The sequence below is a fragment of the Thunnus maccoyii genome, chromosome 14, assembly GCF_910596095.1.
Source record: "Thunnus maccoyii chromosome 14, fThuMac1.1, whole genome shotgun sequence".
Taxonomy (NCBI): domain Eukaryota; kingdom Metazoa; phylum Chordata; class Actinopteri; order Scombriformes; family Scombridae; genus Thunnus; species Thunnus maccoyii.
In genome coordinates, this window is record NC_056546.1 from 14,271,070 (window position 1) to 14,286,880 (window position 15,811).

Sequence of the window (15,811 nt, forward strand, 5' to 3'; positions counted from 1 at the left end):
AGTTGTAATGAAACTGGACTTGAACTATAATAGTCAATAATACACAAATAGTCAATACCTATTAATGTCAAGACAGAAGTGCACAATGACACTATGTTTCATTCATCTGCGCCGCACTTTTTAATAGGTTATAACATTAAATGCTTGACGTGCCAACATGAAGTTAGTTGAAGTTATCATCAGCCTTTCTTTTGCATGGTTTGCGATTGAAGATGACTGTAGCCTTAATGACAGGATTATAATCAATCATCAGAGCATGTAAGTAGAATTATATGTTGAATCTGGACCACTGCATAGGCCAGTACTTGCAATTGACTCATGTTTCACTGACAAAAAAAAATTCAAAACACTATTAAACACATGAATGAATGAAAAAAAAATTAAGCAAAAACATCCAGGCTCCTCTGTGGAGCCTTTGTCTCCACTGAACTGAAAAATTTGGCCGATGGCTGCACCTAATTGCTAACTCCTGCTCTAAGAGTTACTGTGCTAAAGAAAAAGGTGCAACAACCAAACAAACCCCTCCACAGATTGCAGCATTACATTCTTCTACTACTGATGAATCGGTTCGATTAGCGATGAAACCACTTGTTTTGAACTTTCAGTGTATCCAGGGGGTCATGGTTAAGGTCAAGCATGCATTTCAGTGATTGATACAATTACTTGCATCATCAGCCGATGGAGGATTTTACTTTGATTGCCTTGTTCAAATGGCTGTCAGCCTTCCTCAGGATGCAATGATTTATCAGCATTTAGAGTGAATCTACCTTGGCAGATACACTACATAAAAGAATGCTAAATTGACTTCTTTTTAATAAAGCCCTTCAGCAACACTTGTTTCTGGTTTCCTATAAGCTGTTCCTCAATATATACGGAGGGTTGAGAGCATCCTCACAAGCTTAGCTTCAGGCAACAGTTGATACAAATCATGAATTTGCAGAGACAAGATAAAAGCTAGGAGCATCTTCATTTATGGACACACTGATTTCCCACTGCAGTTGTAGAAAGCTTTCTGTCAATGAGAAAAAATCTCTCTCTTTTTTTCCTCTCTGCTCATATCCAGCTACCCCTATCCAATGAGGTAAAAATATCCTCAATCTAATGCTTTAACTGGCTTTGAATTTAGCTCATGGGCTGAATAAGCAAAGGAACCTATAGAAAACAAGCTTTGTCTTCCCAATAGAGATCTACTCTGCAAGTGAGACTTTATGTGTTGTGTCTGGCACCTGTCACTGGGTCTGCAGGAGCAGCAGCTTGGATAAATTAAACATGTTACGCTTCATTTGAGCAAGTGGGTTGCTATCCTCTTGTGACTATCCATTTCTCTAAAGTGAAAACCTCCTAGAATAAAACACAGCAAGCTTAAATGAAAAAAAGTTCGAAGAGAACGGGCTTATTTCTGAATGTCTGTGACAAAGTCTATTGTTTTCACCGATTCAAATATGATTCCACCCCAGACAATCAATGAATGAACAACAGTTGATAAAATATAGTGCCTTGGCAGCTGCAAATGTTATCACGTTTCTGAGAAATGCCCACAGGGAACCTTACACTTTCTTGGCTCTTCTGACTGATGTTAAATTTGTTCCTCAGAGGAGGCAATGGAAACAGGATTATATATTTATTTGTATGCCTACCTTTTTGACCCTGACCAAAAGAAGCCAGACAGACGGGTGATTATGTTGTTTGGTTTCCCATTCAAAGACATGAATGAATATAAAGGCGACTGCTCAGAAAAGATGGAATCTTATTATATGCCATTTGTATGGTTTCTGTGTGACAGAAGAGAAGAGACGAAAAACATTTAGAGGGATAATTGCTTTGGTCAATAACGGTGGGTTGCCTGTTTTACATTCCATTACCGGGAGGACGGGCTCTGGGCCGTTTCATCACACGGAGATAAATAAAAGGACGGTGGAGCCAGAAGAGACCCATATCCCAGGTAAATGAGTGCTTTATGAGGAAGATTAGTGCAAATCCCTCACACACAGAGCAACGGCACATGTGTGGTGAGGGAGGCTTTCGGATGCAGGCTTGGCCACCTCCATCTCATACATTCCCCCGGCAATCGATCAAAGCCCCCAACTCACAGCTCCACACACACACACACACATATACACAGAGTAGGGAGTTGGTGAGACAGTATGACAGCCTGAATTGGAGGCTATTGCATTGATGAATGGTGGCCTCATTTGACACAGAGCCACCCAATCATACTCTTGGGAAACAAATATGCACATAAGGTGTATGCATATGTGCGCACACACAGTCTCTCTTTCTGAGGCACTCACACATCCACCCACAAAGCAGTGCCCCGGAGCGGATACTATATAGCAGGGAAGTGGAGCATCTGTGAAATTGTATTCTGATGTTATAAACAAGCTCTGGATCTTATCTTCAGTGTGAGCTTGCTCATTAAACTCTGTTAACCTGCAGTACTAATATCTGCAGGGAAAGCCGAATGAGACAAACACACACCTGCTCCATTCAGGGAAATACATTTCTCATTCCCTCAATGAATATATAGCTCCTCCCAAAGCAGCAGTCAGCACTCCCTATCACACAAACACACACATACACACATACTCACCAACAAAATGCAGATGACAAACGCTCACAATTCATAGTAAAGAGCCATGAAGGTGAGGGAGGAAAAGAGAAGAAAACTAGAGAGAGCTGAGAAGTGGGTGCAGGTGATGGGAGAGGCCAGAAGAACATGAAGGAGGAAGAGAAACGGAGCAGCAGTATATTTTGACCCACTCAAGTGTTGCGTGTCTGCTCCAAGCATCAGTAATTTCTGTGCTGCAGTAGCACAGGTACACCACAGTAAAGTCAACCTGCACTAGGAGCAGACTACTCATTAATGGAGCCCCATGTCACCTCTGTATGCCAAACACCATCTGTATTCACTCACTCAGACACACACATACACACCCCCCTCTGCTTTACCCTGGGAGAGCAGAACAAATATACACACCAGAACAACAGGAATTTATTTATATTTAATTTAAAACACAATCAAAATGACAACCCAGTGTCAAAAACATCTCCTACTATCAATCTGGCCCAAGAGCCATCAGCGGAGCAACTGTAGCTACTGCAACTACACTACAACACTGAACAGTCCCAATAGGGTAAGTATTAATATGTATTGCATTACCAAAGCAACACTCACTGTAGTACAGAAACAATCTTAACAGTGTAATACATGCCACTTGAGTGCATTTACCATACTGGAATACAGAATGAAGTGGAGTAGGAATATGTGAGAAGTGTAGGTGGGCTACTGTGTTTGTACATACCGTTGGGGCTCTCCTCGTCAATGGTCACTATAGTTGCGGGGGGGCCTGGCCGGGACAGCTTACACTCTGTATGTACAAAGAGAAAAACGTAATTAATATAAAAGAAGCTAAATTCCTGATTGCTAAATTTAAATTATTTATTTTGCAATACAAAAAGTATATTGTGCTTCATGGCAGCTTATGAAAATGACTTAGGGTCCCTCTACATCCAAAAATGTGTTTTTCTTGATGTTAATTCAGTTTAATGTGTGAGCTTCACTGTGCAAAGTGATGTATGTGCAGAGTTTGACACAACAGGTGTGATGTGGAAAGCCTCTAGTGCACAAACACTGAGAATGGACTTTTCAGTGAAGTAGGAGACATCTTGTGTCCAGCAGTGAAACTAAAAATAATTTGCATACCCACAGATTCTGGAATTTTTAATGAGGTAGAAGGAGAAGATATCATTTTAAGGATTTCAACAAGATAATTGAACTTTTTTTGTGGAAAAACCATATCAGACACAAACTATTATTCAAAGTAGAGTGTTTTATATACATCTTAAAACATGTTTGGAGGGGATCTTTAAGTCAAATACAAAAATTACAAATTGATTTAGTATTAAAGCTAAAATGTGTTGATATACAGCAGTGGTGGAAAGTAACTCAGTACATTTACTCAAATATTGTATCTAGATACAGTTATTGCGAGTTATTATATGAGTTATATAGAATATAGAATACTTTATACTTCACTACATTTCAGAGGGAGAAACTTGCAACACTACATTTATTTGACAGAAATAGTTTTTTGACTTTATATATTTTATAAAAAACTTATCAGATTTTTATAAAATACAATGCACTGTTTAAGATTAAAACAGTAGTTCTCAATCTTTTTGCCTTATGATCACAAAAAAAAGCATTGTCTACCTGGGGCCCCTAAGCACGTTTCAGATGTCTATGAGTTTTTAGCAGTTTCACCAAAGGGATATTTCCCATTAAACTTCTCATATGGTTTCATTTCAATGACTGTTTGAGGCCCAAAGAGGTAAAACAATCCAATATTTCAAAAAAGCAAAGATCAGAGAAAAAATATTCCAAAATGTTTCAAAGTTTTCGTTTTTCTTCATTCCTACCTCATTAATGAAATATATAATAATACATCAGTCACAGGGGCCATTTTTAAGCAGAATGAGCACTTTTACTTTTGATACTTTTGAGTACATTTGCCTCTGCTGATACAACTGTCTTCTTTTGATATACAGTATTGTCTGAATACAGCCGACAGCAACGCCAGAACACTGCAAAAACCTGGAATTGTAAATATTTCATTGGTCTGATGAAATAAACCGCAAAATGTTGTTTTAGTGTGTTTCTGTCATGCCATAAGCTGTCACGTTGACACATCTTTTTATAGCAGGTGGCATCAATGACTGCTACTGCACAAACATCAACATGAATGGACTGTACGATACTGACACCAGACAAACAGGGTGGTCAAAGCATGTGGCAACATCATAAGCAGAGCACTGACGAGAGCAGCTTCACAGATGGAGGCCACAGCAGCTAGATGGTAAGAGCACATGGGACACAGGTAATGGCAGCTTGACAGACAGCACCAGATGGGGCAGCAGGAGAGGTGGAGAAGGGGAGACAGGGGGAAGGGAGGCGTCTAGTGTAGAGGAATAGGTGCTGCAAGGAAATGCGTTTTGCAGCTGATGTGAGGAAAGTTCAGCATTAAATGTCTTTCAATGGGGGAAGAGAGAGAAGAGTAGAGAGAGAGATACAGGTAGAGGGAAAGAGAATACAGACATGTAATGAAACAAAAGGAACACAGACAGTGGATGTTTGCCCTCTTACCCTCATACTGCCAGTCTGAAGAGGTCAGGGGTTAGTGGAGCCAGAGGAAAGCAGAGCAGAAGCATGAAAGAAAAGAAAAGCATGAAACAGTTGGTTGAGGTACAGCTCTGATGTTAGGAAAGAAGAAAAAAGATCATTATAAAGAAGAACAGATATTAGAACATAAGGGAAAAGAGAGGTAGTTTCAGGGAGGAAATACATTGGAAGTATCCACTGGAGAAATGCTGAAATGTTAGTAAACCACACACTGTTTTTATGGCCACGACATCTCTTCTTGCTGACAGCTGATGTTACTCCACAAGAGAGGTGGGGGTGGGGGTGCGTCACAAATATGAATCAATTTAAAAACTAAAACACTCCCTCTTGGTACATTAAGTAGTAGTGTGTGTTCTGGAAGAGGAAAAAATCAGTATGAAAGAGCACTGGAAGCCGTGTGCAAGTTCTTCAGCATCCTATCCCTCTCCTTTAAATCGCTCTGGCTCCATCTTGTAAGATATTGAATCTCAAGCAGCTTGCTGTCAGGTGGTTTCCTCTTACATTACATGTAATCAGAGAGGAACAGAAAAAAAGACACATGGTCATTGACACCACATCAACAGTCGGCATTCTAGGGTTTCACACCCACCTTCTGTTGCATGACTTCAGTTGTGCAACTGTGCACCTGTTGCCAGGTGCAAAACAGTGTATAGTTTAAATATGCATGGGCCTTCACTAATGTAATGGTTTAAAATGCATAATAACCAGAGATAAAAACCTTAGGATGTGATGTTGCTGCATTTTTAATCATGGCTTTTCCAAAGTGCAGATACACACATTAGCAATTAAATGGCAATGAAAGCCTGGGGCTAAAACATGTAATATTTCATTGCAAATCATTAATTACATTCATTTTTTAAATTCCTTCTAATTAAGGTTAGTGTCACAACCCTGGCCACATTGTTTTCTACATTTTATCCGGAATAAAGATTTACATCCATGTAAGGAATCTCATCTTTGTTCTATATATGACTGGCAGTGTGAAAATCCATTCTCAGTTAAAGATGTTGAGAAGCATACACTACTTTAAATCATTGAGGAATTATTATCAACACTGCTAATTCCTAAGGTGTACTCCCTGTCCCTTTTCAGGGTTCCATGATTTTATTATAATTAGAAAACCAGTACCCATCTGCTGAAGCAGGATGAGGGTTTCCTGTAATAGCGACAAAATGAACAGAGCAAGTGGGTCACACCTCGCAATCTGAGACATAAACAACAAGCAGCATCAAAATAAGTATGCAAATCTGCTCCGAGAGAATATACCCTGTGTGAAGTAGAAAGAGTGTGCACATGTGTGTGTGTGAGAGTGTGTGGAATAAAAGTTACTTGCACTCATTTTTAGAGGCTTTTTAAAGGATCACAGACGGTCTGTTTTGTTAGTTTTGCATACGTGTGTTCAAGCACGAATATGTGTGTTTGTGCGGGTACACGTGTGTGTGTAGCTTTAAGTGGTCGTTGTGGCAGGAGGAGAGAAAGATGTAAAGAGTCTGCTTTGAAGACAAAAGGCAGAACCAAGCAGAGATAAAGAATATTGCCTCCATTTGCAATGCTAGAGGTCCTGTATTGCGATCAGAGCACAAACATATGTCGCACTGGGGAAGTAAGGCACACGCATACACATGCATGTGAATACAAGCACATACACAAACTCACTTCAAGCAACGCTTGCTCACAGTTGTGTTCACAACAAAACTGAAATGATCTCAATCTGTTGCTACGTTTTTACACCTTTTAGCAGTGGGTGATATTTTCTAATGACAATCTCCATCAAGGTCGATCCTAAAAGGCTACATTCTTGATTTAGGAAGTAAAAAAAAGGTTAAATTGTTTCAAAAGAGAGAATGGTCGAACAGCCAGAGATATGTGGTACAGCAGAAAGATGTTGTTTGTAGAGGAGAGTCAAGCTTTTCATAAAATGCTACAAAAATAAGGAGTATGTTCACAGTAGCTATATGCTGTGGAGTACACATCTCTGGCATATTGAGTAATAAAAACTGGATGAAGAACAAAGTACAAATACTCAGTGAGTTGTGCCCTTCTCAGTGTGCACAGGTGATTTCAAATTTTTATGTTTATTTCAAATGGAAACCATTCAAAAACACCACAGAGTATAAGAATGGGAGCTAGATGAAAGACACAATTAATCACATAGCTGATTGTTTTTTTAATAGTAATTAGATTTAAGAATAGAAAGTATGTGCCTATTATCAACTTTATTTCTTGGGTAAATCCATACAATGTAAAAGGGCTGGCAATTGTTTCAGGTATTGTGTAGATATTAAAGCAGCACATACACCTAAGGATTATTTTAGTGAGGCCTTGATACAAATCATTTGAAAAGAGAAAGCAAATCATGGAACATGATGTGCCAATGGATGAGGAAAATACTACTATTAATTTATACGACTTCATCTCTGTCTTCAGTTGTAAGAGTTTAGGGTCAATATATCAGCTTGTGGTCAATAGGTCATGAAAAAATGCATAGTGGTCAACAGCCACTCAATAGGTACTATTTAGCCTGATCAAGAACAAATAAAAGAAAATGTTGCTGGAGATAATGACAACTGGGGGGCAACATTAGATCACACCATAAGATGTAAGGTCAACTGGTACAAAATTCTATCCGGCAAATTTCCAATCATTTGTTTGTCATCATTTGGTTGGATTCTGTCACTGGTTTAGAGCTGGTAGGTCTGAGGATATTTGTGAGATTCAGCTCGTCAAGAAGGAAATAAGTGGTGCCAACAGGAAAACAAACTGGATTGGATCTTGCAGTTCTTGGAGATCGAAACTCCCACTGACTAGAAAACTGGCTTATTATTGGCGAGCACTGGGTATAATCCTATGATCTGATGCATTTGGAATATTTAGGCATCTACAAATATAAGATAACATCAGGTTTTCAGTGCATCCACAAGTCAAAATGAGGAAGGTTAAGGAGACAGAAGTACATTATAGAGCCCAAACACTTAAGTCCAATCAATATAGCTGGCTAGATTGCACACTGATGTTCATAGAAAGGCTAATCAAGAAGGCAGCCTCATTATTAAAATTTTTCCCCTTTGTGTATTTCAGTAGCTTTTTTGACTGTAGTGGCGTCTATCCCAGTCCAACAGATGCTCAACGAGCTTTTGTTCCCTAAATCTCAGGACGCATTGCTTTTAACGACCTGATCTCTCTGTTCCAAATGAAATGAGCATTGGGTGGTGATGGGATGCAACAAGCAGCATTCAATCTAATACTAATAGGTACTAATAGGTAATCAGGGCACTGTATATTTCAGAGGCCTAAACCACAGACAATCAAATTTTGACCTCAGGGTAATTTGCTCTAACCTAAAGAGATCTTCTCACTAATCAACCTAACAATGTTGACTTGAAGCTGTAATACTTCAATTACAAAATGATTACCGCTTGTGTCACACGGGAGTCAGGCGGAAAAAAATGGATGCGAGCAAGTCTCAATCAATTTGAAGAATACTTGAGATTGAAGAAAACAATTTTGTTCCCCTGCAAAAACCATAACATATTACAAAGGATAGAGAACTGAGAATATTTTATCTGACAATGCAAATAACCCCATGAAATGCTTGTTTAATTTTGTCTGACTGCTTATGACTTGGAAATGATTAAAGGTATTAAAATGTTTACAAGTTAATTTTGGCATATGCAGTGGTATCATGTTTCTTCCCGGTGTTTGAGGTTTACATTTATAGTCAACTGCAGGGTGTTTAGGCGAAAGCACACAGAGTGTCTGTGTGCTTCAAATATTGGAGAAAATTAAAGCTTTGAAATGCACCACCACTGTATGTGTTATTTCTTCTATACATAGATCTTTCATCACACTTTTCAAATGAGACCATCTGAGATGCAGACAACCTCCTAAACAATTCAAGTTTTTACAAGGCAGCTCATCGACCGCTACATTACTGGAGCAACAAGGCGGTGGTGAGATGAATTCTGCTCACTGACATTTAGTTTCAAAAGGCATTTTTACCTGCCACTCGATTCAATAGCCTGCTCTTTCCTGTGGCTTCATCTGCAAAAGCACCTTTTTAGCAACCAATAAATCAAACTGCTGCTCCCTTGGAGTAGAGATCTTAAAAAAACTGATTTTAAAGGACAACTAACCTAACAAGCAATGTGGTCCAGGAGGCTGCACTGTCTCAATCAATCTTGCACAACTTTACAACAAACCTACAAAAGGATCAGGGGTATCTTATTTATTTATATAACTAAGAAATGCAAATTATTTCATATTTACAAACTGTAGCAAAACATGCTTGACCTCCCTAGATGTGTGCAGCCGGTCATTAAAAATTGTCAAAGACAGAGAGGGAGTGAAAAAAGAGAGGAAGATTCAGAAAGGGCAGAGGCAACGAAGAGGAAAGTAGGAACTCATTTCTCATCCTTTAGATGGATGGCAAACTGCCAACTCAACACAAGGTTCCTCTTATCATAAAACGTCTCGTACTGTACATCCATATACAATCATAAATGCGTCTGCCCTTTCATATAAATATCAGGCCTTAGGTGATGATAAGGAAATGTTTAACAGAGTGCATGGAAAGTTGGTCTGGCTAGGACAGGGAATCCAGATGAGGTAATTTCTCTTCCTTCAGCCGCAGCACCGTTGAACCACCTGAGGGAGCATACTCTGCTGATCTCTGGTCTGACAAGTGTCTACTTAAAAAACTTTGAGGTTGGAGGTTAGTGTTATGACTAATCCCTGGGGTGGCAGGCAGCCCAGGACAGAGATGAGTAGAAACGGAGCAAACGGGGACACTCTTAATTTCCCAGTTGGATTGATATGGTTTATTTTGAATGGATCAATGTCCAGTGGGGCAGAGGGGCATTCTGAGATAGGTCCAGCAGGGCCTGGCAAAGGACAGTGAGACAGACAAAGGGAAGCTGTCCAGTGACAGACACTGCCAGGTAATGGCTGCTCATGGGCAGACAGCAGGTCAGAGCAGATGAGCAGTTTGTGTTATAGTGAGGGGGGTTGGGCCAGTTGTCCACAGGGGTTGGCTGTCAAAACTGTGTATTACAGTTCACATCATACAGTAAAAGGTCCCTTCTTGTTCTGAGTAGGCTCCATTAGTCATTTCTTTAAGTCTCAAAGCCTTTAGATGTTTAGATGAGTGATTTTTATATAGTTCATATTGTAGATTGGAGGGGTTTTTTTTTTTGTTGTTTTTTACTCTCAAGTTTTTCCTTAATAGACATGTATTTGAATATGTAAATTCAATGATACTGGGAGGACAAAATAACTACCCTACAAAGTGATGCCATCCAAGACACACTCCCAACAAAAACAAACATTATAAGGTTAGGAAAGATAGAATTCATTGCACCTTTATTGCATAAGATTGCGTTACAGGCATTGCTTTTCTTCTGTCCACCCCTTTAACTATGGGTACAGAGGTGAGACAGCTACCTGATGTTTCCCTTCATTTAAGTAATATGTCACAATAGGCATGGCTTTAATGACACTGTTACCAAATATAGATATCGTAACAATAATTTCATTACATAAATGATTTTTACAAAGAAAAGACCCTCCTGGCTGCCTGCACATATGAAAAGCAGCTGTAGTGTAGCATACACTACATGTTTTATCAGTAACCAAAGATTATAGTTATCACAGCCAGGAATGAGTTACTGAAAAAATTCAAAATAACACACTCCAACTGCAGTCATTTTGATGGAAATGAAAGGCAATTCTGTTTTGAATGGACTTTACTGGCACTCTCAAGTAACCACAAGAGCAGATCTATATTGCTTGCTGGTCGAAGAATGTCTTCAACCACGCTAAAAGTACCACATTGCATGTATTGCAATATTTAACAGTACCCGCCAACACTCCCGATTTTCGCAAGAGTCTCCCTTTTTTGAACTCTTTTTCCCACTGTCCTCCTGATTGGTAATTTCTCCTGTTAATCTCCTGATTTCATAGTGATAAAAAATCAAACTGTTGTTTCTCAGTTTCTGTTTGGGATATGTGTTGTTGTACCTGGCAACCCAACCTAAAGGCAGAGGTAAGCATGCGCAAACACCCCTGCCTGATGTAAGTAACTTGTCACTGTGCTCGCTGAAGTCCTGAAAATGGGAGGAGAGGCTGGGGTGTCTCAGCCAGCAAGTTTACAAGAATTTGCCAAATTTTAAGATACTTGGCAACTCAAATAAACAGTTAGACTACATACAAACAGTTTTTGTGTTATTAGCTTAACTAGCGTGCTGTGGTTGTGTAAAACATATCGGTAGTGGATGGGACACTGTGGTCAAAGCACTTGAATACCACTTTTCTACATGTTTATGCTTGTTGAACTGGTGGATTGACAAAGTAATCACTGGCTTTTTACCCTGGACGGTTTCGTTGCACTTACAGTAATGAGCAAAGTTTTCGTCAGCTCGAGTAAAACGTTATCTTTTACTTCATCCCACTGCCCCCGCCACCAAAAAAAACTCCTGTATTTTGAAACCTAAATGATGGCAGGTATGCAATTCAAAACATGATGAATACCAGCCTTGACCTCAGTTCTGAGTGGTAGATTTAGCCACAGAAAGCCTTCAGTAACCACAGTGTTGGGTCAACAGGTCAGATGAGATTGACTGTTGCTGTGACAACCAACCTCGTCACAGCTTTGCAGCAATCAGTTTCTATTCTTTTATAGGTGGAAACGTGTAAAGACATTTCAAAAGAAAAATAGACTGCTCTATCACTGGACTTGATTGGGAAAGTGAGGCAGAGCTTTCAGGGAGGAAGCATGAAAGCTCTAAATTCTGTTATTGTTTTGTTTCAAATTATTTGCTGTGCTCTCCTTTAACACTGATTATCCAAAGCTCTGGAGCGTAATAAGAGAACCCAAATATAACCAAGCGTCAATTATGTACACACATGACAAAAAAAAGTTCTACATTTTTATCTCTACTTTGTGCTACTTGAGCACTGAGCATACAGGTATGTTTCAATGTCATGCTTCCACACATAGCCCTGCCTTGCAGTTCAATTAGTCAATCACTAAAGTTCAATACAGTTCCTTATTAACAACCATGAGCTCCACCAAAAAGCACTCAGTGGTCAAAAATGCAGTTGTTTTTACAGCTGAATTAGTTGCTTTGAATGCCAGTACTCTTGGCATTGATCTGTTTGCAGTTACAGTACACATACTGTATATTCTACTCCATCAAGTCATTACAGTTATCCTCATATGTTTCATGCCGTTTATTAGTTGCATCTTTTGTGATTTACTGGTTACAATGTCCCTACAGCAGATGTGTTCAGCGAGTGCTGTTGCAGCTCAAACATGTTGCAAGGTAAAACTGATTATTTACAATAGTTGCTTAACATTTTCAAGAATGTCATAATGGCGATCCATCGGCCTTAACCATAAGTCATAGGCATTCATCATGTTCCTTTGTCACACAGAAAATATAGAGAACACATTAAATTCACATAAAATGTCACCCAAATGTATAGTATAGTCTCAGAAACAAATATGATGTAGTCATATCTTTTTAGAGTTAATGCTGAGTTTTTCAATGCATACTGCCTTGTGTACTTGATAAGGTGTTTTTTCTACCCATTTTAAAATTCTCTCGGTTTACTTTTTTAATATGTTTTTCATTGTTTTATTCATTGTAATATTAGTATTCCATTTGGTGGACTAATAATTTACACCTGGAAACATTATGATTGAATGTTAACTAGGTGAGGGCTCAATCTATTTGTCTTATCAAACCACCGAGCAGAAATGATGACTGACAATTTCAAATCATGTTAAGTAGAGTAATTTCACACAGGCTAAGATTGTCACAAACAATATTGGTTTCTGAGAATAACAGTGGATTTATTCAAGTTTATGGGTTTATGTACGATTAAGCTCAGTCTTGCCAAGACCTCTGTTCCTTACACACTTGAACAGAAATGCAAATTTCCAAATGTGCAAAGCAATGGAAGCCAAGTATCTGAATCTAAGAATAATTTGTTTTCTTTACGGTAAAAGGATTGTTGCAGGTTTGAGCTCATGCTCAACAGAACTGATGCAATTACAGAACGATAAGGATCACAGCTGATCACAGTGGTTAACAATCCAAGAATTCAAACTCATGAACTCAAACTCAAAACAAAAATACCTGGAATTCTGTGAGTCATTCTGTTTTGTGAACAACCAACATTCTTACAGCTCACACCCCCTTTTACATGTAGACATCAAACCATTCACCATTCCCTTACTTGAGAGGAAAGAGCATCTAAATCGATGTGGAGACAGACAGTGATGCATGCTTCTTCTTACAGCATGTCTATGTTTGGCACAAGGAATGCAATCACTGCTTCCGTCTCTATCTCTCTCTATCTTTTTCTGTCTCCCTCCTCTTCTCCTCCTCCTCTGTCTCTCCTCCTCTCCTTACAAATCATTAGAAGTGTGGGTTTCTCTGTGGGGCTTCGCTATAATTGTGTGTATGTGCTCATTTTTAAGGGTCACAAGTTGAGGATGTGTCGGAACAAAATGTAAAGCTAATGGGAGACAGGCAGTGGAGAAAGAGAAAGGGAGGGAAAAAAAGAACAGCAATAGTGATTGTAACAGTGATGAGGAATGTCAGTGAGATAGAGGTGGAAATGAATTCCTGCAGCATCATGTAAATCATTAATGGCTGATAATGGAAGAGAGAGAAGGAGATTACTTTACTGATGTGTAATCCCTTGCAGAAGCTCCCCCTCCTACTCTTCTTCAGATTTACCCCTCATTGCTGCCTATCGTTGTCTCTCTGTGAGGTTAACCACACCGGCAGGAGGGCAAAGGTTGCAATCACACTCTCAGTGAACAATTCAGCACATACACACTCATGTACTGAGCTCCAGGATGGGCTTGTTGGTCCTAGTCTTACCAAGAGCGCCCCCCTCCCTTCTTGTGCTGCCTACAGCCTGATTACAGCCTACTGGTGGGCAGATTAAAACCCCTTCCCCCTGTCACTCCACTGCTCCCCCACTCCACAGGCTTCTGCTGCAGCCAGACACAGTCTGCACATCTGGCCCCTAATCAGACAATCCCAAAAATAGACAAACAATTGTGGGTCAGAATGGATGTGCAGATGGGAAGAGAGCGACAGAGAGAAAGAGAGAGAAGAGCAGAGATGGAAATAGTGTGAAAGGGGAAGGCAAGCTGATGCCACATGGCAGAAGTGTCCACAGGCATATTAACTAATCCACACCTCACAACACACACACACACACACACACACACACACACACACACACACATATATATAAATACTACTGAATGTGTTTGTGTGGGGGTGTGCGCACATGCATTTGTCAGACATCTGGATATCGTGACAGAGGGATTCGGAGGTATGGACAGTGTGCATCTGTCCACTGTGCTATGGATTGAAGTCTGACCTTTCATTACCACTTGTAAAACTGCTGGGCTTGCTAGTCCCCACTGACGCAAGGATCGATGGACATACATGAGGTACACTGCAGGGTTTACATGCACATGTGTAATCCAAAATGAATCTCTGTTGAGAGAGACCATCTGAGCCTACAGTACAGGGGAGTCAGATGATATGAAGTAAAGAGGATAACATGAAAAGAAAGGAATTAAGGGACAAGGGTCACAGAGGAAATGCAGGAGAAGGAGAAATATAATAGCGAAACATAAAGAAAGGTCCATGATTTTTCTTAATGGCTGCCCCTATCAGTGGAAACTAATCAGTCATTATTGTCTTGATATTTTTGGTTGAAGTTTTTTTATGTTCTTCTTCACGGGAAATTAACTATTAATCAGTCATTTCTGGAAACTGACACACAGTATTCACAAACACACTTTCATCTTTAATAAACATTACATTTTAAGAGATCCCTCCGCATGAACCATTTGGCACTTTTTCAGTTAAATCGATTAATTGATTCTTTGTAGAAATCTTAATGTTTGTCAAAGGCAGCTCTTCTTTCTCACACGGTTTCTCACACACTTACTGCACATTAGTTCGAAGTCTTTGATTCATAGTCTCTCCCTGATTATTAAATAAAGACTTGAAAGACACTGTGACATCCACTGGAAATGCGCTGCATACATAACTCCAAAGCTCAATGCCATCTAAAAATTTTTGGTTGGTATTTTCATTTGATGGACAAAAAACACGTTGACAGAGCCAAAAGCCAAGGGCTCCTTGAAGTGGGCAGAGCAGGGAAATTTATAATAAATAATGATAATAATATTACATTTAATTTGTACTGCACTTTTCATTCATAGTAAAACTCAAAGTACTACAGTATTAATAACATTAAACTTACAGCATAAAGAAAATAGTAATAAGAGTTAAGATGAAAAAGCCTTCCTGAATAGAAAGGTTTTTAGGCCTTTTTTAACAAGAGTCTAGGGTCTGTGCTGCCCCCAGATGGTTAGGAAGGCTGTTCAACAAGCCTGGTGCAGCAGAGCAGCAGAGCAGAAGGGTCAATCCCCCATGGTGCAGAGCTCAGTACTGAGGGCCCAGAGGTGCAAGCTGCTGGCAGATCTGAGGGTGCAGGTGGAGGTTTGTGGTATGATCAGTGCCTGTAGGTAGGGAGGTGCATGTCCACTGATGGAATTGTATGTGAGTAGCAGAACTTTGTAGTCAATCCTGAAGG

At 39.6% G+C, this 15,811-nt stretch overlaps 1 protein-coding gene across 12 annotated transcripts in view; it reads right to left on the bottom strand.

Annotated features, from left to right (window-relative positions):
- LOC121911392 (protocadherin-15-like) overlaps positions 1-15,811 on the bottom strand; it is a 236,575-nt gene that overhangs the window by 136,490 nt on the left and 84,274 nt on the right. For all 12 annotated transcript variants that reach the window (XR_006099846.1, XR_006099847.1, XM_042432816.1 and 9 more), the window contains one exon: positions 3,303-3,368. Coding sequence is in view for 10 of the 12 variants with exons in the window: in XM_042432816.1 (XP_042288750.1) it covers positions 3,303-3,368 (66 nt within the window). In the remaining 2 variants the exon portion in view is untranslated. The remainder of the gene's footprint in view (positions 1-3,302; positions 3,369-15,811) is intronic.